The following is a 25,461-nucleotide window of genomic DNA, read 5'->3' on the forward strand; positions in this document are numbered from 1 at the left end:
GCCCCCCGGGCCCCCCCCCGGGGGGGGGGGCCCCTGCCACTGGCCGGCGCCCCTCCAATAGGGGGGCACCACGTGGTGCCCCTGTCTTTCTCCCTGTCCCTGACCCGGGACAGGGAGAATTATGCTCAATTGTATCATAATAATCGAATGAGATATATTAATAACTATGATTACTGATTAGAACATTATAGTGGGACCTACCTATTCCCCTCTATTTCAAGTAGCTAGAAAATTTTATTTCGTTATTGGAGCCGTGGCCAGCCTGGGATTCCGCTGTATGAAGAGAAAACCTTTATTTATTTTGTAATGATCATTCCAGATTAATAAACAACAATAACAACATCATCACTTCCACTGCTCACATTTATTAATAACCTGAAATTTGCTGCTTCAGCTACTGCTAGTAATAGAGCCTTGGATCACCACCAAATAATCATTGAATCCACCATTAGAGTACTTCATCAAGAAAATGGGATGCATATACAAGGACCCAAATGCCCCAGTCGAAACCAGAATCAAAGATCTCCTTTCCCGGATGACCCTCCAAGAAAAGATAGGCCAAATGACCCAGATCGAACGGAGCGTCGCCACGCCTTCCGCCATCAAAGACCGCTGTATAGGTCAATTAATGTAACATGATTATAGGAATATGTAGTAGTGTGTATGTATCGTGTGTGTGAATTTGTGGGTTTGTGTTAATTTGCAGGAAGTTTGCTGAGTGGGGGTGGAAGCAAGCCATTTGACAAGGCGAATTCGGCCGACTGGGCTGATATGATTGATGGGTTCCAGAATGCGGCGCTGGAGTCGCGTCTTGGCATTCCAATTATCTACGGGGTGGATGCGGTTCATGGCAATAATAATGTTTATGGAGCCACCATTTTTCCTCATAATATTGGTCTTGGTGCCACAAGGTAATGAGTTTTCCACCTGCATTTTGGCTCAACTGTATTTCATGCACCATTTAGCTATTGTGGAAAAATTCCTGCTTTCTTTTGAGAGTCAGAATAATCAATAAAGTAATTAGAAAATGGGCATATCATACACATATTATAGTGGTTCACCGAGTAAGGCATAGATAAATCTATAGTGATTATTTCAATGTGAAAGCCATATCTATCCACTACAGGACTAAGACTGAGCCTATCCACTACAGGTTTTACTTCAATGGAGAAGAATAATACATGTTCTTGCTCACATCTCTTGCACATCCAAAACGACCTCCTAAAAATCCTCTCTTTATTTATTGAATACTAGAATGTCCTAATAGATGTATGGGATAACTGTTACACGCCCCATGCTTGTACACACACTGATCCAGCAGCCAGGGACCAATTTTTCTCTAAAAAGGACAAATTTCTTCTAGTTATTTAGAAGCAATAAGTGTTAATTCCTTTGAATTGAGGTTTGCTAATGTGTTAACAAATCATTGCTGATATGTATGGAAATTACATAATGCAGAGATGCAGATTTGGTTAGAAGGATAGGGGAGGTAACAGCTCTTGAAGTCAGGGCAAGTGGTGCCCAATATGCTTTTGCTCCATGTGTTGCTGTAAGTATTACATTTATCAAGATACTGATTACTTGAGATTCTTATTTAACCCCTGTTTGGTTCGTATTAAAATCTCATTTTAATCTAAGTTAAAGTCAAACAATCAATATTAACCACATCTTTCATCGATCCCACAACTTTCAGCTACACTTTTCAAAAATTTCTTTCAAAATCTACTAAAACTCTAATTTTAATCTCCACCAAATGCCCTCTTAGCCCTACAAATTCTTTTGGATCTTCTGATTTGTGAAATGTTTTTGCTTTTTGGAAAATGTAAATTGTGAACCATGAGATTCTTGTGGTTATCTTATAAGGCAGGAGTAGTTTAAGCTGCCATACAAGGAAATATCAACTGGTTAGAAATTGACTAACTTCCTATGGAACTATTAAGGCTCATTTTTATGGTTTTGTCATGGTGCAATCTTCACATTTTGGATTTTTACATAACCTTGTATTTACTTTGGCTATTGTTTAAATTCATTTTAGTTGAAAGTTTTGTTTAGTTGTGCTTCAGTTTTAAACTTGAAATAATTTTGTGATGAGAATGATGGAGGATAAGCTAACATGGACCCATTGCATGTTTGGGATTGATACGGATCAATTAGAAGAGAAGATCCTAAATCAGTTAGAAAATGAAAGAAATATGAAGTCTGCGTAAAGACGTAAAGGATGATGCAAAAATGCGTATAACTTTCTGTTCAGCTATCAAACTTTCACGCATGAGTACAATTCAAAAACATCTTTTGATTCTGCACACATTTGTCGGATGACTATGTCAAACTTTAGGAGTCAATATTGGTTGTTTAGGGGTCCATTTTTGCATTTTTATATTTTGAATCAGTTTAATGATATTTTCATTATTTGTAGTATTTTAGTTTTATTCAGATTCATTTTGTAGTTTTCTAGTCTATTTGGATTTGTCTTTAGAATTAGACTTTTGTTTTGATAGGAGTTTATTTTATACCTATAAAAGGCACAATCAATGTACAATAAAGAAATTAATTTTTTAGAATTATAATGTTAAATTTTTCACTTTTTATCTTGTTCTTAATTGAACAAAATTTATCAAATATTTTCAATATTTGTGACATTCAAACTATTCGAACTTATCAAAGATTTATATTCTTTTTTGCGTTAAACAAATTCATAGTAAGGTTCATAATTTTTGTGGGATAAATATATTGTTTGCCATTATCTTGGTTCTTTGATTCAATAAATTAATGGGTCAAGTTTCAAATCAAGATCTTAGCTTTCTTGGGGTTGTGATTCAATCATTTGTAGGTTTCAGAGCTATTATTGCTACATGGGTTCGCATCATTTTAGATTTTTTGTTCGTCAATCAGTTGCAAGCAAATAACAGACCAAGTTTTAGGCCAGAACCCAAGTGAGAAAATTCAGCCATGGGATTCAGCAGAGTCAATTTTTGCCAAAAGAATTAGGCTATTGTTTCTCACTTATCTGTTCACAATTATTTATAAACAAGTCAAGTTTTCAGTTTCCAAGCAATGTGGGATGAGTTATATTCCATGGGTATGAGTTCAACTTTAGTCCAATGCATGTATTCGAATCTCTATTCTGTGAAATAATAGTTATCCTAATGCTCAATCACATTGGTTGTTGCTGACGAGTCTTTTTATTGGTTCCTTTTAAGGAATTATCATTATTCTGCAGTAATTGTTGAATTATCTTCTTAGGTTAGCAGAGATCCCAGATGGGGAAGATGCTATGAGAGTTATAGTGAAGATACTGAAGTTGTCAGAAAGATGACCACCCTTGTAACAGGCTTGCAAGGGCAACCACCTGAAGGGCACCCCCAAGGTTACCCTTTTCTTGGTGGAAGGTAAAAAAGCAGTTATTGCAGTCTATCATGCATACAACTTGTTTTATCTTAATGTGCATTTTAGGCATTTCATTGTCACTTCTATGACGAATTAATAAACAATGCACTCCCTATGGGGTTCATTGAAACTTCAAATGCCTAAACAAATAAAGGAAGATAAACAGTGATTCAACAATTTTAACTTGAGGACAAAGATTACCTGTAAAATCTTTTTAGGAATCATTTCATAGAGGAAAGTCAAAAATGCACTGTGTTGCATTTCTATCCATACACTCTCACCCCAAAATCTGTCTGTTTATTTCCACACAAGATTCTTGCATCATTTCCAAAATGTAATTCTATATTTTGTTCTAATTGTTAGATATTTGACATTATTTTTCTCTGTTTCATTATCCAATTAGTTTCTTCTCAACTGCAAAGATTATTTAGCTAATTTAGCCAAGTGATTCCAGAAAAAAGGTTATTGCATGTGCCAAGCATTTTGTTGGTGATGGTGGAACTGATAATGGTACAAATGAAGGGAATACTATAATAACATATGATGATTTGGAGGGGATCCACATGGCGCCATATCTTGATTGTATATCTCAGGGAGTTTGCACTGTAATGGCATCTTACTCTAGTTGGAATGGAAGCAAACTGCATTCTGACCGTTTTCTTATAACAGAAATTTTGAAAGATAAACTGGGATTCAAGGTAAAGTAAATTGAATCTTCACTTGTATTTCAGAAGCTCTCCATCTCCCTTGCTTGCTTTAATGTTCTAAAAGACTGTGGAGTGGTTTCTTTTGAAAATTTTACTCTCTCTCAGTTCAAAGAAGTCGCATAAATTGGGCATAAATTTTGACATAAATGTGATGCAAAAACATTATATTTTTTTCTACTTAAATTGTCAGTCAATTTTTATTACTTATATTCTAAGTTACTGTTAGTATGTTTATTCATTGAATATAAACACATCTGGGGTTATTCATTAATTTAAGGAACTCGTTAAATGTGGCATCTATTTCCACATATATTCGATAATAACAATTTATTACATTTTTCTCCTCAAAGAATGAATATAAGTTTGGAATATCATATTAATCTAGTTTGCATGGAAAATGTTGTGCGGAAGCTTTGAGAAATCTTGATTCCGAGCTTAGAAAAACCATCAAACGAACACCACAACCACCTAAGCTCGACCTAAAACCTCACCTCCTCTTTGGTTGCTACAAGTCCTCTCAACTCCATAAAGGAGAAGGATGGTGGTGGTATTAGTAATAGTAGGAAAAAAAAGAAGCAACAATGGTGGACGTCTCTCCTAATTCCCCGCTTCCCCCCACCCCATAATTCAGATGCCCTATCTTTCTTGCACAATACACACACAGTTATTCGTAGGCAAGGAATGGATATATATAATTAGGTTAGGTCACCAACTTGGGCCAGGAAATAACAATTGGGCCAACTAAACTAAGTTAAATGGGCAACCACAACAAAGACCACAAGTAACCTAAATTGGGCCAATACATATCACCATCCAATAAATCCAACCACAACATGGGCCATCCAAAATGTTGGTCTTTTTGTGTCAAGTCAAGTCTATGGGGTCGATAAATTATTCAGCATTTATTTTTAATCATCGTCCAAATTTATTGGGCATTAAAACCTAACAAATCTTCACCTCGATTTTGGGCTCAGAAAAACCATCAAAAGAACACCACAACCACCTAAGCACGACCCAAAACCTCACCTCCACTTTGGTTGCCACACGTTCTCTCAACCCACAAACGAGAAGGATGGTGGTGGCATTAGCAAGAGTAGGAAGAAGAAGAAGTAACAATGGTAGAAATCTCTCCCAATTCCTCCCCCCAATCCAGGCCCCCCCCCTCTCTCGTTTCTTTTTGCACAATACACACACACTGTTATTCACAGGCAAGGGATGGATATATATATAATTTGGTTAGGTCACCAACTTGGGCCAAGAAATAAAAATTGGGCCAACTAAACCAAGGCAAATGGGCTACCACAACAAAGACCACAACTAACCTAAATTGGGCCAATACATATCACCATTGAACAAATCAAACCACAACATGGGCCATCCAAATTGTTGGCCATTTCCAAGTCGAGTCAAGTGTATCATGTCAGACATCTGTTTTAAATTATTGCCCAGATTTATTGGATATCAAAATCCAACAAAAGATTCTAGATCGTGCTTAATCTGCCTTCTCTTTTCCAGTATACTGATACATTCAAGTCTGTTAGAGCCCTTCGATTTTTTTCTCTCTAAAATAAGTGAAAGTAGATGCTGCAGAGAGTTTGAATGATTATATAAGCAATATTCTACTGCAGGGCTTTGTGATTTCAGATTGGGAAGCACTGGACCGGCTATATGTTCCTCATGGCTCAAACTACCGTCAGAGCATTTTGTCCACCATCAATGCAGGAATTGATATGGTAGATATTACACCTCAATGCATAAAGCCTAATACAATTTGGAGTTACTTGACAGATTTTGTCTCTTTTTGCTTCACTGAGTTTTTCAGGTCATGGTGCCTTTTAGATTTGAATTATTTCTGGAAGAATTTTTGTCTCTTGCGGAATCAGGGGAGATACCGCTGGCCAGGATTGATGATGCTGTTGAGAGGATTCTTAGAGTCAAATTTGTTGCTGGACTTTTTGAGTATCCTCGGGGTGATAGATCTTTGTTGGATGTGGTTGGTTGCAAGGTATTTCCCCTTCTATAGATGCCTCATGGACATAATTTGATTGCCATCATAAAAAAAATAATGCATCGTCAATCCTTACCATGTTGATCTATTTTGGGTTTATCTCTTTCTAGAACTTGCAAAGTTATTATGTCATAATTAATCATAGTGATGACACTTTGAATCAAGTCAGGATTTGATTGACTCGTTATTTTGGTTTAATAAAACTACATGCCGAATGGATATTGACTCGTATCATCTTCCTAGATTCTAGTAACATATCGTGAGATAACTAACTTTACCTTCCTACTTCGTAGTTTGACCATGTAGGCATTGTCCTTCTTGTTGACACACAGTAAGGGCTTAAAATTTATGAAGGATTATCAGTGGTTGGACCTTTTATCGTCTGTTTCCTTAAATAACTCAATTCGACTTCTGATGGGAATATTATCGTTTAGTATTTTGAGGCAAAGTTGGGATCTGAAATATATTTCTTGATCATATCTGTTGTTTCAGCCACATAGAGAATTGGCACGTGAAGCAGTTCGCAAGTCCTTGGTTTTGCTAAAGAATGGAAAGGATCAAAAGATTCCTTTTCTCCCCTTAGACAAGAATGCTAAGAGAATCCTCGTTGCTGGAACACATGCTGATGATCTTGGATATCTGTGCGGAGGGTGGACGGCTACATGGGAAGGAACGAGTGGCAGAATCACAGATGGTAAGGGTGTTATATCAAGTTTATCAGGGTTTAAATGCTACCAATACACTCTATACAACGTACAAGTTTCCAGTTTGGACTTTGGAGACACCAGGATTTAGATTTATTACTATTTATGCATGCATAATCTCGAATATTAATCACGCTATCATGTCTGCCGAGCGTCATGAGTAATCCATGTTGATCATCTTTCAAAGATGAGCTTATTCCTCTTTTATAATCTTTATGGGGATTATTTTTGTGATTTTGTATAATTTTATGTAGAAGTTTTGCAGCAAACTTTAGTTTCCTTGTTTTTCTTTTGAAAAGTTCTGTTTTTTTTAACTTAACCCTTGTTGAATTCCTTTTTTGATAAAAATCATTATAAGGGAAAAAGGTTAATTGCAGCTTATTGAACAACAAAGATAAAAGAAAAATCTAAATTTTGATTTTAGATTCATATAAATTTTGGGAGTTGAACTATGAAATCTTTTGATTTTTCAGGCACGACTATTTTGGATGCAATCAAAGAAGTCGTGGGAAGTGAAACAGAAGTCACATACGAGCAAAATCCTTCTCAAGAAACATTTTCTGGTCAAGATTTTTCCTATGCTGTAATAGCCGTTGGCGAAGCTCCATATGTTGAAACAGGCGGCGACGATCCAGAGCTCAAAATTCCTTTTAACGGTGCAGAATTGGTAAGCTTAGTCGCTGATAGAGTCCCCACATTGGTAATTCTAATCACTGGAAGGCCTTTAGTGTTGGAGCCATGGCTATTGGAAAAGATAGACGCTCTGGTTGTTGCTTGGTTGCCTGGAAGTGAATGCCAGGGAATCACAGATGTTATCTTTGGAGATTACACATTTCATGGACGACTTCCAATGACGTGGTTTAAGAGCGTTGATCAACTGCCATTGCACATTGGAAAGCAGGATTCGTACGACCCCTTATTTCCTTTTGGCTTTGGGTTAACATGTGAAAACAATGGGAATTCGAACTGAAGTGATGGTATGTGATGGTATTCTTGGTTGGACAGCAGCGCACATGATTCAAGATCATGGAAGAAAAATAAGTTATAATCTTGTTTGTTGTATTGTATACAAAACATCTTCTTAATGATTATGACGTTCAAAGACTAAATTGGACCGCTCCAAAGACAAATAACTGGCTGTTCGGAGATTTCCATTTATTATGAATTTGGATCTGAATTCTTCCATGATGAGAAGGCAATTGTAACTTTATTGGTTCAAATGCAAGGTAAACATGCACCTCTTGATTTGTGGTTCTTTTGATTGGATAAATATATATGTACAGAGGGGTTTACTGAATGGTGCCCCCCCCCCCTCTTTTCACGATGTATAGTGGGTTACACGTGAATTTACAAATGTCCATGGTCCCCACCCAGTTGTGAGTAGTGGGTAAAAGATTCGGTACAAAATTCGGTACGTGTAGCATTGTCTTTGATTTGTTCTCTCCAAAGTTATATGCCTGTGGAAGCATCAACACTACTCCCGTTGGCTTTAGAGGAGTGGGAGAAATTGTTGGAATGCTACGTAAGTGTTTCGAGAGCCAAAATGCATGATAGTATCAAATTTGATCTCTTAATTAGACTAAACGATGAACATAGTTAACGAAAATAAGTTAAATATTGTCATTGTATTGTTTACATTTCCATGTCCTTGCTTTCCCATTTCAATTTTTTTTTCTCACTTCTTTATAATTGGATTCACTTCAAACTCCTCATTTATGAATGAGAGACGTTGAAAAATAGGAGTTCGATAGTTCATGTGACCCTAAAAAGGCTACAGCTTGTTTCAGTCTTTAAGTTTAAAAACCTTGTTGTCCTCGAATAGTTTCAAGAAATGCTAGATGTGTTCAAGGTATATAGTTCTTTGGGGTTCACACCAGAGGTGGTTTTTTTGCAGGATTTTGAAGTGTACCAGGTTAAGTTCTATTAATTTTACATCCTTCTTCGCAATGTGATCATGAAAAGATTTATGTAATCGACTTCAAATTTATTGAAAATATGGCTTAGTTTTGTTGTTTGTCAATGGCTGTGTCGATTTTGATGACCTCTGCATTTAGGTAATGAAATGTAAGACAACGTTTGTAAGAAATAGTAATTCTTAGTTGCACTGGATGACTCGACAGATTCAAAGAAACATATGATAAAATTTGTCCCGTCGTGATGTGTCAACATAATTGTTATGAACACCTTGTTCAGGTTCCATAAAATTAAACATTTTGATTCCAGGATAGAGTGAAATTATGATGAACCAAGTGGAATTAAAAATAGACTAGGAAATATTTCGAGTTTAAAAAATCTCTACCATGGAGACGGATAGTTGGCTAATTTTATGGTTCTTTCTTTAATATTAGATTTAATTGCTTTTAAAAATTAGTAGCTCAATTAAGGGTTTTAATTTTGTTGTAATGATTCTCTATATAAGAGAGTTCGGATTTATTTTTTTTAAGTACCTTGAAATTGAAGTTAATCAAGAAATAATATATTTCTTTATCTTTGTCTGTTTTTAAGTATGTATTCTTTTTAGTCATTCACATAATTCTTGCTGATCTTTTTTCTACAGTGAACAGGATAACAATTGCCCACCTTGATCAAGCCATATTTTCTGAACTTTTTTAAAAGAAAAAAGGTTTGACTTGCTGATGTGACAACTTCATCTCAACAAGTGTGCAATATAACTCCTGTCCATTACGGGCCCAAGATCATTTCTAAAATTTCCAAACAAAGGAACATATAAAATCGAGAATATGCCTCTTGCCATCGAAAAAGATGAGAATAATTGGTAAGTGCATTTTGTGGGCTTATTTGAACTATATTACTAAACTTTTATATCATCAATGTATCAAATTTTACTTAATTGATTTTCTTTTAATTCAGTGTTGGACCCGTTCCAAAGTAATGGGAAAAGAAGTAAGGATCAAATGGCTATTGGATGCAATGTTGGGGATTAAATTCCATACTTCAAAAATTTAAGGACTTGAAGTGAAGTAAAGAAATACATGAGTAGGAAAATTAATTAAATTCGAGGATTAAAGTATATTAATGGAATGAAGCGGAGCCTTGGAAGATAAATTACAATTAACTGGGCCTAGACCAGTTGCAATGGATGATAAGTGTAAAGGGATTTGATTCTTGTTTGTAGACAAAAAGTGGGCGCCTGAATTTGAATAAAAAGTACCACTCCACTTGGACTCCTTTTTTCAACAAAAATGTAGCAACTGTGGGGGAATTAAAGAGGAATTATACATACGCGCATACACACTGAGAGGAAGAAGGTGGCAGCTAAAAATTGAGGCAAAAGACAAACACACAGGCACAATTGGAGGAGTTTTTGGGCGGTTGAATTGGAAAAAATTGGATTTTCAGGGTTTAAAAAAGGAGCTATCGGTGGACATTGGAATTAAGAAATGGAGATATACGGAAAAACGGCAGCATTTGTGAATCATTCTAGATTTTTTGCGCGATAATCAATTGAAGATTTGTGTAAGGAATTTGAGAATTAAACATGTTCCGTCAATGTCATCTAAATTTTATTTGTTTAATTCCAAATTACAGCATTGTTTTGAGAATTACACTGCTTGCTGATTCTTGAAATTTTTTCTGCTGGAAAATGAATATTACGAAAGATTAGCATACTATGGAATGAGCTCCAATTCGTTGCTTTGTTTCACAAACCAATTCAATCAACATGGTGTCACCACTTCGGAAAATTTGTCAAATTGGTGGGGAACTTGCCATTACTTGGAGCATTTCTTGCTGATGCATATTTTGGAAGATATTGGACTATTGCAAGTATTTTATCATCCATGTTATCGTAAGTTCTGTCTAATATAGTATGTTGTGATTGCAAACAATATAGCACGTGTTTGGCTAAGATTAAAACGTTCACTTATTAGTTTCATTAATTTTTGTGCTGGTTTAATCTGAAAATAAGTAATTTTCTATCAACAGGGAATGTATCAGCAACAGTCCCTGGCAACCTGATCGAAGAAAGATGTCTGTCTCTGCAACACATGCTCAAACAACTGTCTGTTTTCTTGCATTCTATCTGCTAGCACTTGGAACCGGTGGGATTAAGCCATTTGTCTCATCCTACGGTGCAGATCAATTTGATGACACTCATGAGGCTGAAAAGAAGTTCAAAAGTTCTTTCTTCAGTTGGTTCCATTTTTCAATCAATATTGGGTGCACTCATAGCCTTTTCTATGCTAGTTTGGTTACAAGTTAACATTGGTTGGAGATAAGGATTTGGTATTCCTGCTGTGGCTATGGCAATACGTGTGACCTTTTTCTTTTCGGGTACTCGATTATATCAGTACCAGAAACCCGGTGGCAACCTTCTTACTCGTCTCTGCAAGGTGGTGGTAGCCGCCCTGAGAAGAACCCGAGTTGTGATACCTGATGGCAAGTCTCTTCTATACAAGACTTCAAATGCAGAATCCGTTACAGTAGGCAGCCGCGAGCTTGATCACACAGGTGAACTTTGATATGTGCCCTTCTACTGTGGATGTGTGTTTAATAAGTTGGATTGATTAGGATGAAGACAAGATAACTAACAAATTTTGTCACGTCTCATTTTTAATCTTGTCTAGTTTTATCTAGTCCAACATGCTGAACATGTATCTGTATTTCTATTTCATCCGTAATACACAACTTGAATTCATTATTTGTTTAACAAACTACCTGAAAGTATGATGACCTTCATTAAAGTACTCAAGGCAAGTCTCTTCTATACAAGACTTCAAATGCAGAATCCGTTAATCACACAGGTGAACTTTGGTATGTGCCCTTCTATTGTGGATGTGTGATTAGTAAGTTGTATTGATTGGGATAAAGACAACATAACTAACAAATTTTGTCACGTCTCATTTTTAATCTTTTCTAGTTTTATTTAGTCCGGCATACTGAACATGTATCTGTGTTTCTATTTCATCCGTAATACACAACTTGAATTCATTATTTTATTAACAAACTACCTAAAAGTATGATGACCTTTATTAATGTACTCACGGCAAGTCTCTTCTATACAAGACTTCAAATGCAGAATCCATCATGGTAGGCAGCCACGAGCTTGATCACATGGGTGAACTTTGGTATCTGCCGTTCTACTGTGGATGTGTGTTTAATAAGTTGGATTGATTAAGATAAAGACAGGATAACCAACAAATTTTGTCACATCTAATTTTTAATCTTATCTAGTTTAATCTAGTCCAGCATATTGAACATGTATCTGTATTTCTATTTCATCCATAATACACATTTGAATTATTTTTTTTTTTAACAAACTACCTGAAAGTATGATGACCATTATTAATGTACTCAACTCCCGAACCAACATCTTCATGCAATCCAACCCCTCATATATATATTTATATATATATAAGATTACACTTGACTTCTGTTAAGACAATCAATTTCCTTACACTTGGTAAGCAAGTTGGGGGAACTTGAGACGAGTCTTTACAAGCCTTATTGGGTAAATCATCAAGAAACAATTATCTACTTTCATGGCGGACTTATTCACCCAAATAATTGAGCGACTTCTTGAAAAATGCAGTTTCTAGTCTGATAACTTTGTTAAATTTCAGATTCTTTGATAAAGCAGCAATGATATAGCAATGGGATCATAATAGTACTCTATAGATCCATGGAGACTGCAATGTTACACAAGATGAAGAACTGAAATCAATTATCAGATTACTACCCATATGGGCTACAGGCATTATTTTCAGCACAGCGTATGGACAAATGGGCAACTTGTTTTTGTTACAAGGAACATGCACACAAAACTGGGCAGTTTCGACATCCTACAAGCATCCCTAGGCATTTTCGACACTCTCAAGCATCATTTTCTGGGTTCCAGTCTATGATCAAATCCTGGTTCCGAAAGCAAGAAAATTCTCAGGCAATAAGAATGGTTTGACACAGTTGCAGCATATGCGGGTGGGGCTTTTCATATCAATCTTTGCTATGACATCTGCAGTAATTCTTGATGTCGTTCGACTAGGAATTGTATGAAGACAAAACCTGTATAACACAAAACAAGAGCCCATCTCATTATTCTGGCAAATCTTGCAGTATTTCATATAGGTTATGCAGAAGTAATCACAAACATAAGAGAAACTAGAATTCTTTTATGAACAAGCACCTTTCTATGAGAATTTTGTGTTCAGCCCTGTCCTTAACAACTGATGCTATGAGAAGCTATGCGAGCTCTTTGATACTGACTATTGTTACAGAAATCTGTACTAGGCATGGAACACTGGATGGATGGCAGACAATTTGAACCATGGCACCTCCATTACTTCTTTTTGCTACCAGCTGTCCTGAGTTTTCTAAGCTCGGGAGCTTCGTTGCTGTAGCAAAGAGATATACATAGAAAAGGGCTATGCGAACTAAGACGAACCGTCCCGATCACCCTAATGGATCCGACATGTGTCGTGCGCCGATGGTAGATACCAGTGAAATGCCGGACCCACCTCCAAGGCAAACTTGACATGCTTTGACTGTTATAATTTTATAAAAATTTCGGCAGAGTTTCCTCTGAAAAATGGACTAAAACCACCTGAAAATAAAATCAAAAATCCCAAACATATACTTTAAAATAGGGTACACCGGCCCATCAAAATACCAATTCTTCAAATAGTTGTACTGAAAAAGAAATTTAACCTTTTTTACCACCAAACCACTTCATTTCAAAACATACACAAAATATGCAATGGGTATGAGATTTAATACATTTTTGACACAAAATACATGTTGTATGAATTAACAAAATGAGACATACAAACAATGACACGATGAAGCTCAACTTGTCGAACGACAGGGTCTGATATGGCTCAACGCAGCTTCTATCTGATAAGAAATGAGGTGACAAAAATATGAGCTTGCGACTCAGTGAGTGGATATTTGTAAAAGTATACTTTAACATTTATAACACCTTTCTGAACACTAGTATATAGTAAAAATTTCCTTTCACAATACGTTAACTAAAATCTTCATTCTTTCAACTGAATCAACTAAATACTGTAAAATCTATTTCTAAAATCTGATAAGCTATGTAATACTGAAGCATCACACCAAAAATGTACCCTGAATAACCATACTCGTGTATCGATTAATCTCGATATACATAGCAAGGTCATTAAATTCTGGTCATACGCGCGCAAAGCTATAAAATTGTCATACACTATGGAAACACATTCACAATAGTGCAGAGCCGGTAAAATCACTATACCGATCATACGCTGTGGAAACACATTCACACTAGCGCAGAGTGGGTAAAATAACCATATGAAGTCATACACTGTGAAAACACATTCACACCAGTGCAGACGAGATAAAATCACATGGGTACTTTCTGGTGGTTTTTAAAAATAACTTGAAATACGTAATATCGATAAAACATGCTAATGAAATTATTTAACTGAATTGAATCAAACTTTAAAAAAACATCTTATTGTAAATCAAATTTATTCTGAAAATTATGCTATCAAATCAACTGTATGAAATAATAGATTTTCTGATTTAATATAAATTGAATAAATACTTATTGCTGTAAAATTAATTTTCATCCACTCACTCAATACGAGCTACAGACTAGGTCGGTCGGTAAGCTTTGCCAATTTATTCGTCACCACCTGTAATACGTAACAAAATGACTAATCAACCACTATTAAATTAAGAAACTTTAAGATCTACTTCTATAATACTTAACTAAAATTGGTCGATGCTCGAATGAATTTCCCAAATATTCTTTTGATCAATGGAGCTAATCCCACTTTCTAATAATTAATTCATCAACAAAACCTTCTTCCCAAGTTAAAACTAATTTTACTTTCCAATTTAATGAAGCTAGTGACCATAATTTCCACCCATCTAATATACATTTGCTCCATAAAATCAACTCCCAAGTAAAATATTCCATTTACATAATCACTTCCACAATTAATTAATTAAAATCCCCAAAATCGGATTCTAGGGTTTCCAAAAATTTCACTGCCTAAACACCTTGTTAAAACTGAAACATAATTAATCCCTAAGCTTGAGCTCCAAATCGCACATATATCACATAAATTTAACATTTTATTATTACGTGATAAAACCCTAAAAATTTTAATAAAAACCATGCTTAATCACCTAAAACAAATGGAAAATTTCAACTCAAACTTGGAGATATCAACCTTACCTTTTTTCCTCTTCTTTTTCTCTTTTTTTTTTTCTTCTTTTTCTTTCCTGTTCTACTTCTTCCCGTTTTTAGTGTGTGTGAAATTGGGTGAAAATTTGGTCAAATGGTTGAATATATTGTCCAAAACCCAAAATTTGCATAATAAGTCCCTTAACTTCACTTTTTAGTAACATTTAATCCTTTAACTTCCAAAAGTATATATATAAATTCCAAACTTTTAAATATATCCAATTCAACCTTCATATTTTGCCAATTGCAAAATAAACCCAAATAAAATGATTTGGTCAATCAAGTCCCAATAAAAATGATTTATTTCATACAAGTCTTCATTGGACTTGACTTTGAAAATTCCACTATTGACTTTGACTAGATAAAAATGTGGGTTGTAACAATCTTACCTCCTTAAAAGAATTTCGTCCTCGAAATTCAACTAGCAACTGATTAGGCAATGAATAAACGAGGATATTGAGCACGCATCTGATCCTCATTCTCCCATGTAGCCTCTTCTACTGTATGATTCTGCCAAAGTACTTTAACAAGTGAAACTGTCTGGTTTTGTTGGGTTTGCACTTTCTTGTCTAAGATTTTCACTGGCTCTACTATATAAGTCAAATTCTCCTTCAACTGAATTGGCTGAGACTCTAGAACATGAGAATGATCAGCACTGTACTTGCGAAGCATGGAAACATGAAAAACATCATGGATCCGGGATAATTCATTGGGCAGATCTAATCGATATGCAATTGGACCAATCCGCTCAATAATCTCATAAGGTCTAATATATCGGGGACTCAACTTTCCTCGCTTGCCAAATCTCAACACCCCTTTCCAAGAAGATAATTTAAGAAAAACTTTATCTCCTACTGCAAACTCAAGGTCTTTCCTGCGCTTATCCGTATAACTTTTCTGGCTATCCTGAGCTGCTTTCAACTTTTCTTTAATCAATTTCACATTTTCAGATGTCATTTGAACCAATTCCGGGGCTTTCAACTTCCTCTTACCATCTTCATCCCAACAAACTGGTGTCCTGCACTTTCGACCATATAAAGCTTCAAAAGGAGCCATTTCTATACTAGAGTGGTAACTGTTATTGTAAGCAAACTCCATCAATGACAAATGAGTATCCCAGCTACTAGTCAAAGTCAATAGTGAAATTTTCAAAGTCAAGTCCAATTAGGACTTGTATGAAATAAATCATTTTTATTGGGACTTGATTGACCAAATCATTTTATTTGGGTTTATTTTGCAATTGACAAAATATAAAGGTTGAATTGGATATATTTAAAAGTTTGGAATTTATATATATACTTTTGGAAGTTAAAGGATTAAATGTTACTAAAAAGTGAAGTTAATGGACTTATTATGCAAATTTTGGATTTTGGACAATATATTCAACCATTTGACCAAATTTTCACCCAATTTCACACACACACACACACACTAAAAACGGGAAGAAGCAGAACCGGCCAAGAAGGAAAGAAAAAGAAGGGAAAAAGAAGAAGGAAAAAAAAGAGAAAAAGAAGAAGAGAAAAAGAACAGGAAAACAGGTAAAGTTGATATCTCCAAGTTTGGGTTGAAATTTTCCATTTGTTTTAGGTGATTAAGTATGGTTTATATTAAAATTTTTAGGGTTTTATCGTGTAATAATAAAATGTTAAATTTATGTGATATATGTGCGATTTGGAGCTCAAGCTTAGGGATTAATTATGTTTCAGTTTTAACAAGGTGTTTAGGCAGTGAATTTTTTGGAAACCCTAGAATCCGATTTTGGGGATTTTAATTAATTAATTGTGGAAGTGATTATATAAATGGAATATTTCACCTGGGAGTTGATTTTATGGAGCAAATGTATATTAGATGGGTGGAAATTATGGTCACTAGCTTCATTAAATTGGAAAGTAAAATTAGTTTTAACTTGAGAAAAAGGTTTTGTTGATGAATTAGTTATTAGAAAAGGGATTAGAAAGTGGGATTAGCTCCATTGATCAAAAGAATATTTGGGAAATTCATTCGAGTATCGACCAATTTTAGTTAAGCATTATAGAAGTAGATCTTAAAGTTTCTTAATTTAATAGTGGTTGATTAGTCATTTTGTTACGTATTACAGGTGGTGACGAAGAAATTGGCAAAGCTTACCGACCGACCTAGTCTGTAGCTCGTATTGAATGAGTGGATGAAAATTAATTTTACAGCAATAAGTATTTATTCAATTTATATTAAATCAGAAAATCTATTATTTCATACAGTTGATTTGATAGCATAATTTTCAGAATAAATTTGATTTACAATAAGATGTTTTTTTTAAAGTTTGATTCAGTTCAGTTAAATCATTTCATTAGCATGTTTTATCGATATTACGTATTTCAGAATATTTCAAGTTATTTTTAAAAACCACCAGAAAGTACCCATGTGATTTTACCTCGTCTGCACTGGTGTGAATGTGTTTCCACAGTGTATGACTTCATATGGTTATTTTACCCACTCTGCGCTAGTGTGAATGTGTTTCCACATTGTATGATCAGTATAGTGATTTTACCCGCTCTGCACTATTGTGAATGTGTTTCCATAGTATATGACCACTTTATAGCTCTGCGCGCGTATGACCAGAATTTCAGAATTACAGAATTTCAGAATTTAATGACCTTGCTATGTATATCGAGATTAATCGTTACACGAGTATGGTTATTTAGGGTACATTTTTGGTGTGATGCTTCAGTATTACATAGCTTATCAGATTTTAGAAATAGATTTTACAGTATTTAGTTGATTCAGTTGAAAGAATGAAAATTTTAGTTAACGTATTGTGAAAGGAAATTTTTACTATATACTAGTGTCAAAAAGGTGTTATAAATGTTAAAGTATACTTTTACAAATATCCACTCACTGAGTCGCAAGCTCATATTTTTGTCACCTCATTTCTTATCAGATAGAAGCTGCGTTGAGTCATATCAGAGCCTGTCATTCGACGAGTTGAGCTTCATCGTGTCATTGTTTGTACGTCTCATTTTGTTAATTCATACAACATATATTTTGGGGATTAATGTATTTTGTGTCAAAAATGTATTAAGTCTCATACCCATTGCATATTTTGTGTATGTTTTGAAATGAAGTGCTTTGGTGGTAAAAAATGGTAAATTTCTTTTTCAGTACAACTACTTGAAGAATTGGTATTTTGATGGGCCGGTGTACCCTATTTTAAAGTATGTGTATATGTTTGGGATTTTTGATTTTATTTTCAGGTGATTTTAGTCCATTTTTCAGAGGAAACTCTGCCGAAATTTTTATAAAATTATAACAGTCAAAGCATGTCAAGTTTGCCTTGGTGGTGGGTTCGGCATTTCGCTGGTATCTACCATCGGCGCACGACACGTGTCGGATCCATTAGGGTGATCGGGACGGGTCGTGTCACGAACTCTTCGTTGATGCTGTACAACATTGCTAATATCTAATTATTATTATTTTTCCTTCGATCCTGTTCAGTAATGTCTATTGTCTATTGCAAATAGGGGTGTCAATGCCCACTCGGCCATAGCTCTTAGGATCGGCTTGGCCTTTGGCTCGTGGGCCTCATGAACTGAGTCGCCCATGAGCCCAAATGAGTTGACCAGCCAGCAAGCTCAAATGATCCAAATTGCCCATAGGCCAACTCGTTTTTTTTAAGCCCCCGTCTGTCTACCATTCTTCAAACTATTTTTTTCTATAACTCATTTTCAACCGTACATTCTCACGATAAAATAATTTGCATATAAATCCAAAATTTTTTCTTAATTTTTAATCACACATTTTCGAAAAATCATTATTTCAAAACTCATTTTTCCCAAGAAAAAAAATAAATCTTTTAAATGGACCTCAAACATAGGCTAAATAAATTAACAACATAAGCCTAAAAAGAGAAATTTTCTAAAGAAATGATAAAACAAATCCAAAAATGAGAAGAAAAAGAGTCCACAAACCCAAATGCACCAACTCGAGGGCCTCATGAGCCAAGTGGACTCGACTCGTGAAAAAATGTGAGCTCAGCTTGGCCCATGGACGTCTTGACCCATGGCTCGTCTTAAAACGAGCTCAAGCCGTCCATGGGCCGAGCCTGTTTGCCACCCCTAAGTGCAGTGTACCAACCTAGTATGTTCTTGAAACTACTAATGGTGGGCTCACCAATTTTTAAATTCGATTTATCATTTCCTTTTCAACATTGATGAATACTATTTAAAACGACATAAATGAAAGATGTTAAACATAAATAATAAACAAATAAATTTCTCCCCGATGCAACAGTCTAAAATTTAGACTGGGTAAATCAAGATAGTATGAGAACCCACAAAAATTGTAAATTCAAGTATGATGGCCATCATTTTTATGAAAATTGCACTATAGACCTTTCTCTACAGACTACAGTGCATCGGCAAGCCATATTTCAGTGCAGAATCAGTCACCTTTTTACCCGATATTCCACTCCAAATAGAGTTCCGTAATTGTGCTGTCCAATCTAGCATGTGGTACACAAGAAGTGAAAATTTGCAAATTCTGGCCACCAGAAATTCGAGGTACATGTCAACTGTAATTAAGACCTAATTGCACCGAACCTCAAAAAACTCTTCTGCAATGTAAATAGCACATAAAGCAAACTGAAACAAAGTGACTAATTAAGAGTCACCTGGGAAGTATTTCCATAACATTGCAGCAATCTGAAAGTAACTGTGGCATAAGTATTCTACAACACAGTTTTCAATACATGCTCAACCCTCAATAAAAGAAGGTATCCGTTCTGCATACAGGGAAGAGCCTTTCCCTATTTTGTACAAGGTTGTGAATCTATGCAAGGGCTGAAATTTAATTTTTGCCTGCTGATTACAAAGAAAAGGAAAGAAAAAACAGAAAATGCAATATTGGCGAATTATGCGTAGGAACTATGAACACCCTAAACATCATCTTTCACATTCTTGCTCTTCACACTCAGGATAGCGAACCTCCCAGATTTCAGTGACATCCTGTATGCAATTATATAATGAGAATGCATTAAGTAGTATTAACACCATATATATCTGCTCTCACATTCCCGCTCTTCCCACAAGTCAAATTCTTGGAACTCTGAAGATGTCCTATATGCACAATTTTATAATGAGAGTTCAAATGTACTATAAATCTAATCACAAATGAACGACGAAAACTTAAAAAGAAAAAGAAAAAAGGCAGAGTATTTCACAATCTAGCTTAGGCATGAACCACTGTACTGGAAATAATATTGTTGTACAGATGAAAACAGTTGTTTTCAAAACAAGAGGCCTTCAAATAAACAAAGAAAGAAAACTTGAAACTATAATTACTGTGTTACAGATAAGGCTACAAGATATGGAAACTACATTATTAAACATGATTAAGCTACTAGATTTGAAAATTTGTCACAAGAAATGTATAGCTTATAATAGAACAACTGTCTACCTTTAGTTCAATTCAACTGCATAACATTCCCAGTGAATGAATTTGAGTTCTCCAGGTTGCATTTTCCACCCTTTATGCTCCTCAATGGTGTCATATAGAATGGCACTATGCCATTGTCAAGATCCATTGATGAATATTTGGCACTCGAGTTTCTCTCCAGCATAAACTCTTCCCTGCCCTTGTAAGGGCGTACACCAATGTTATCAACACTCCTCCGACCATAACTTGATCCCGGGATTTCACATGAATTCCTCGAACCAACAACGCTACTACTGCGAGTAAGCTTCCAACCTGACACTTCTTTTGCTTCTCCACCAGCCTCCTTCCCTTGCTTGGGGTCATCAATTGAGCTGTCAATTACATTTCCAAAGAAAGTTTCAGATTTATCTTCGCAGTTCTTGGGTTTGAAACTAAAGACATTGCGTACTTTGAGCCATCTGAAAGACTTCTTTGGCACATTCCAGTTACCAACATTTTCAATAGCAGCAGTTCTTTTGGAAATGGATCCAACCTTCGCCAATGCATCGTTTCTATTGGAATTCATGTGCCAATCTTTCAATTCCCTCTCCGTGATTACCAACTTCAAGTTCGCAGGAGATACTCCATGATCCTCTGAACACATTGTTTTCTTTCCAAAACTCCTGACAGAGCTCGAACGATCAAAACTACTTCTACTTCGCATCATGGAAGAAGAATCTGAATTATAGTTACCTGATCCACCAGAGCTAGTCTCATCCTCCATTATAGAATGCATTGGGCCATCAACCGACAACCTGTGATTCTCAAATCTGTTTCCATTACCCAAGACCCCATTCTCTACAACAGAAAACATTGGAGCAAGCCTTGGAATGGTCCTTGCAATCATGTAGCCATCCCATGAAGCCCGAGGCTCATCAAATGAAATCCTACCAGCATCAATCGAAAATCTTGGCTCCGTGTCACAAGATCTTCTTCCCCCAATCTCGGATTGAGTTTCCCTCGACTTTTCCCCGTTCGAAAACACATCATTACAACCATGGCTAATGGCTGTTTCACAGTTACTATTATTATTACCCTTCTTCATCTTATTCTTTTGTCTCCATTTCTGCAATTTCTTTGTAAAAACAGAAGCTGCACCCAATAAACTTCCAGCAATGCCTCTCAAATCCTTAGATTTATTATTCTTATTCTGAAATTCAAGATCTATGTATTCTTTCATTGTCTTGAATTCTCCCTCCTCATCATCGTCAACAGCATTCATATCGACTGCTGCCACCAACGTATTACGCGAAACCCTAATTTCCTCACTACTACTCTTCTCTTCACTTGCCTCGATCACGGTATAAGTAACTCTCGAAAGCCCCAAATTCTTCGATTCAACTTTGGAGCAGCTATTGGATCCATTCTTTTCGTCATCATCACCGAACAGATGAGCCAGGGAGCTCCGATCCGACCTAACGTCGTATGACTTGCGCCGCTGCTCGTTGAAGCTGCTACAGGAAGCTTCGCATTTGGAAGTGGACATTGACCTGCAGCGACGGAGCTCCGGCGAGAAGGAGGCAGCAATGGCGGCCGCAGATGAATCCAGGCCGGATAGTCGTTCACGAAGGCAAGAAGCGCAGATGCCGGTGACCGGGTCATCGGGGTGGCGGCAACACGGGGAGAGGCGACAAGAACGGATCCGGGTTCGAGCGGGAAGTATTTCCATAACATTGCAGCAATCTGAAAGTAACTGTGGCATAAGTATTCTACAACACAGTTTTCAATACATGCTCAATCCTCAATAAAAGAAGGTATCCGTTCTGCATACAGGGAAGAGCCTTTCCCTATTTTGTACAAGGTTGTGAATCTATGCAAGGGTTGAAATTTAATTTTTGCCTGCTGATTACAAAGAAAAGAAAAGAAAAAACAGAAAATGCAATATTGGAGAATTATGCATAGGAACTATGAACACCCAAAACATCATCTTTCACATTCTTGCTCTTCACACTCAGGATAGCGAACCTCCCAGATTTCAGTGACATCCTGTATGCAATTATATAATGAGAATGCATTAAGTAGTATTAACACCATATATATCTGCTCTCACATTCCCGCTCTTCCCACAAGTCAAATTCTTGGAACTCTGAAGATGTCCTATATGCACAATTTTATAATCAGAGTTCAAATGTACTATAAATCTAATCACAAATGAACGACAAAAACTTAAAAAGAAAAAGAAAAAAGGCAGAGTATTTCACAATCTAGCTTAGGCATGAACCACTGTACTGGAAATAATATTGTTGTACAGATGAAAACAGTTGTTTTCAAAACAAGAGGCCTTCAAATAAACAAAGAAAGAAAACTTGAAACTATAATTACTGTGTTACAGATAAGGCTACAAGATATGGAAACTACATTATTAAACATGATTAAGCTACTAGATTTGAAAATTTGTCACAAGAAATGTATAGCTTATAATAGAACAACTGTCTACCTTTAGTTCAATTCAACTGCATAACATTCCCAGTGAATGAATTTGAGTTCTCCAGGTTGCATTTTCCACCCTTTATGCTCCTCAATGGTGTCATATAGAATGGCACTATGCCATTGTCAAGATCCATTGATGAATATTTGGCACTAGAGTTTCTCTCCAGCATAAACTCTTCCCTGCCCTTGTAAGGGCGTACACCAATGTTATCAACACTCCTCCGACCATAACTTGATCCCGGGATTTCACATGAATTCCTCGAACCAACAACGCTACTACTGCGAGTAAGCTTCCAACCTGACACTTCTTTTGCTTCTCCACCAGCCTCCTTCCCTTGCTTGGGGTCATCAATTGAGCTATCAATTACATTTCCAAAGAAAGTTTCAGATTTATCTTCGCAGTTCTTGGTTTTGAAACTAAAGACATTGCGTACTTTGAGCCATCTGAAAGACTTCTTTGGCACATTCCAGTTACCAACATTTTCAATAGCAGCAGTTCTTTTGGAAATGGATCCAACCTTCGCCAATGCATCGTTTCTATTGGAATTCATGTGCCAATCTTTCAATTCCCTCTCCGTGATTACCAACTTCAAGTTCGCAGGAGATACTCCATGATCCTCTGAACACATTGTTTTCTTTCCAAAACTCCTGACAGAGCTCGAACGATCAAAACTACTTCTACTTCGCATCATGGAAGAAGAATCTGAATTATAGTTACCTGATCCACCAGAGCTAGTCTCATCCTCCATTATAGAATGCATTGGGCCATCAACCGACAACCTGTGATTCTCAAATCTGTTTCCATTACCCAAGACCCCATTCTCTACAACAGAAAACATTGGAGCAAGCCTTGGAATGGTCCTTGCAATCATGTAGCCATCCCATGAAGCCCGAGGCTCATCAAATGAAATCCTACCAGCATCAATCGAAAATCTTGGCTCCGTGTCACAAGATCTTCTTCCCCCAATCTCGGATTGAGTTTCCCTCGACTTTTCCCCGTTCGAAAACACATCATTACAACCATGGCTAATGGCTGTTTCACAGTTACTATTATTATTACCCTTCTTCATCTTATTCTTTTGTCTCCATTTCTGCAATTTCTTTGTAAAAACAGAAGCTGCACCCAATAAACTTCCAGCAATGCCTCTCAAATCCTTAGATTTATTATTCTTATTCTGAAATTCAAGATCTATGTATTCTTTCATTGTCTTGAATTCTCCCTCCTCATCATCGTCAACAGCATTCATATCGACTGCTGCCACCAACGTATTACGCGAAACCCTAATTTCCTCACTACTACTCTTCTCTTCACTTGCCTCGATCACGGTATAAGTAACTCTCGAAAGCCCCAAATTCTTCGATTCAACTTTGGAGCAGCTATTGGATCCATTCTTTTCGTCATCATCACCGAACAGATGAGCCAGGGAGCTCCGATCCGACCTAACGTCGTATGACTTGCGCCGCTGCTCGTTGAAGCTGCTACAGGAAGCTTCGCATTTGGAAGTGGACATTGACCTGCAGCGACGGAGCTCCGGCGAGAAGGAGGCAGCAATGGCGGCGGCAGATGAATCCAGGTCGGATAGTCGTTCACGAAGGCAAGAAGCGCAGATGCCGGTGACCGGGTCATCGGGGTGGCGGCAACACGGGGAGAGGCGACAAGAACGGATCCGGGTTCGAGCTCGTGAACGGGTTTGGCATTGGGATTCGGGTTTGAGAGTCATTTGGAGCTGCGGACAGGTAGAGTGCTCAGTGACAGAATTTATAGAGCGTGTCGTGTGTGTGAGAGAGAGCAAATGTTTGTGTGTGTGCAATATAATATTATGAGAGAGAGAGAGAGAGAGAGAGAGGGAAACGTATCCTAGGAAGGGGCAAGTAGGCAATGACAAAACGTCGATAAACCCTCCATTACAACTAGAATTTGATGTTTGGAATTGGATGTGCTTGTTTGCCTAAATTAGAAAAATAATTACTTTTAAGTAAGTGTTCTTATAAGCAAGCCCTTGTTTGGGCTCCATTTTAATAGAAATTTGGGAAAAATGAGTTTTTGAATAGTGATTTTTCGAAAGATGTTTAGTTAAAAAAATAATGAATTTTTTTATTTACCTGTAAATTTTTGTTGAGAGCGTACTGTTGAAAATGAGTTCTTAAAAAAAATGAAGGCCAAACATAAGCTAAATAAACAACAGCATGTTAGGCTTTGCTGGAGAAGTCAACTTTTTTAAAGCAGTATTATCCATGTTTCATGTAGACTAAAAGTTGATAAAAATTTTAAGTCGAATTTAACAATTAATTTTGATTATATATTTAATGTGATTTACAATTTTTTTTACACATTTCATTAACTTTATCAAAATTTACTAAAAATCTAGTATTAATCTATATCAAACTAGGACTTAATTTATTACTCTTGATATTATCCAAAACGAAGTCAACACGTACTCTAAATATTTAGATCGATAATTATATTGTTGCTCAATGTTAAAAATAGGTGAGCTACTTATTTTAGACGCTCAATCTTGACAACTGAATTGAATGCTATTTTTTTCCCTAGAGAGTAACACAGAAGGACAGATGACCAATTTTGAA

At 36.3% G+C, this 25,461-nt stretch overlaps 3 protein-coding genes and 1 long non-coding RNA gene across 5 annotated transcripts; 2 read left to right on the plus strand and 2 right to left on the minus strand.

The window, feature by feature from the left end:
- Window positions 1-250: 250 nt before the first annotated feature.
- On the plus strand, window positions 251-8,061 carry LOC111369698 (beta-glucosidase BoGH3B-like). Its single transcript, XM_022991306.1, has 9 exons — window positions 251-620; window positions 707-911; window positions 1,459-1,549; window positions 3,244-3,389; window positions 3,842-4,085; window positions 5,723-5,827; window positions 5,917-6,099; window positions 6,595-6,796; window positions 7,280-8,061. The coding sequence occupies exons 1-9, from the start codon at window positions 470-472 to the stop codon at window positions 7,774-7,776; spliced, it is 1,824 nt and encodes a 607-aa protein (XP_022847074.1). The 5' UTR covers window positions 251-469; the 3' UTR covers window positions 7,777-8,061.
- Window positions 8,062-9,684: 1,623 nt separating this feature from the next.
- On the plus strand, window positions 9,685-11,480 carry LOC111369700. The gene is made up of 3 exons (XR_002698226.1): window positions 9,685-10,283; window positions 10,432-10,614; window positions 10,752-11,480. It is a non-coding gene; the product is annotated as an uncharacterized LOC111369700 (long non-coding RNA).
- Window positions 11,481-12,411: 931 nt separating this feature from the next.
- On the minus strand, window positions 12,412-22,147 carry LOC111369086 (UPF0503 protein At3g09070, chloroplastic-like). The gene is made up of 2 exons (XM_022990571.1): window positions 20,428-22,147; window positions 12,412-12,827 (listed from the first exon to the last, which is right to left on the minus strand). Exon 1 carries the CDS (start codon window positions 22,145-22,147, stop codon window positions 20,435-20,437), a length of 1,713 nt encoding a protein of 570 aa, XP_022846339.1. The 3' UTR covers window positions 12,412-12,827; window positions 20,428-20,434.
- On the minus strand, window positions 22,100-24,728 carry LOC111369699 (UPF0503 protein At3g09070, chloroplastic-like). 2 transcript variants are annotated; one of them, XM_022991308.1, is made up of 2 exons: window positions 22,883-24,728; window positions 22,100-22,431 (listed from the first exon to the last, which is right to left on the minus strand). In XM_022991308.1, the coding sequence occupies exon 1, from the start codon at window positions 24,594-24,596 to the stop codon at window positions 22,890-22,892; it is 1,707 nt and encodes a 568-aa protein (XP_022847076.1). In that variant the 5' UTR covers window positions 24,597-24,728; the 3' UTR covers window positions 22,100-22,431; window positions 22,883-22,889. The 2 variants fall into 2 exon arrangements, with proteins under 2 accessions (XP_022847076.1, XP_022847075.1); XM_022991307.1 differs by having other exon boundaries at window positions 22,100-22,542; window positions 22,883-24,727.
- Between the last annotated feature and the right edge of the window lie 733 nt (window positions 24,729-25,461).

Source organism: Olea europaea, chromosome 20 (assembly GCF_002742605.1).
Source record: "Olea europaea var. sylvestris chromosome 20, O_europaea_v1, whole genome shotgun sequence".
NCBI lineage: Eukaryota > Viridiplantae > Streptophyta > Magnoliopsida > Lamiales > Oleaceae > Olea > Olea europaea.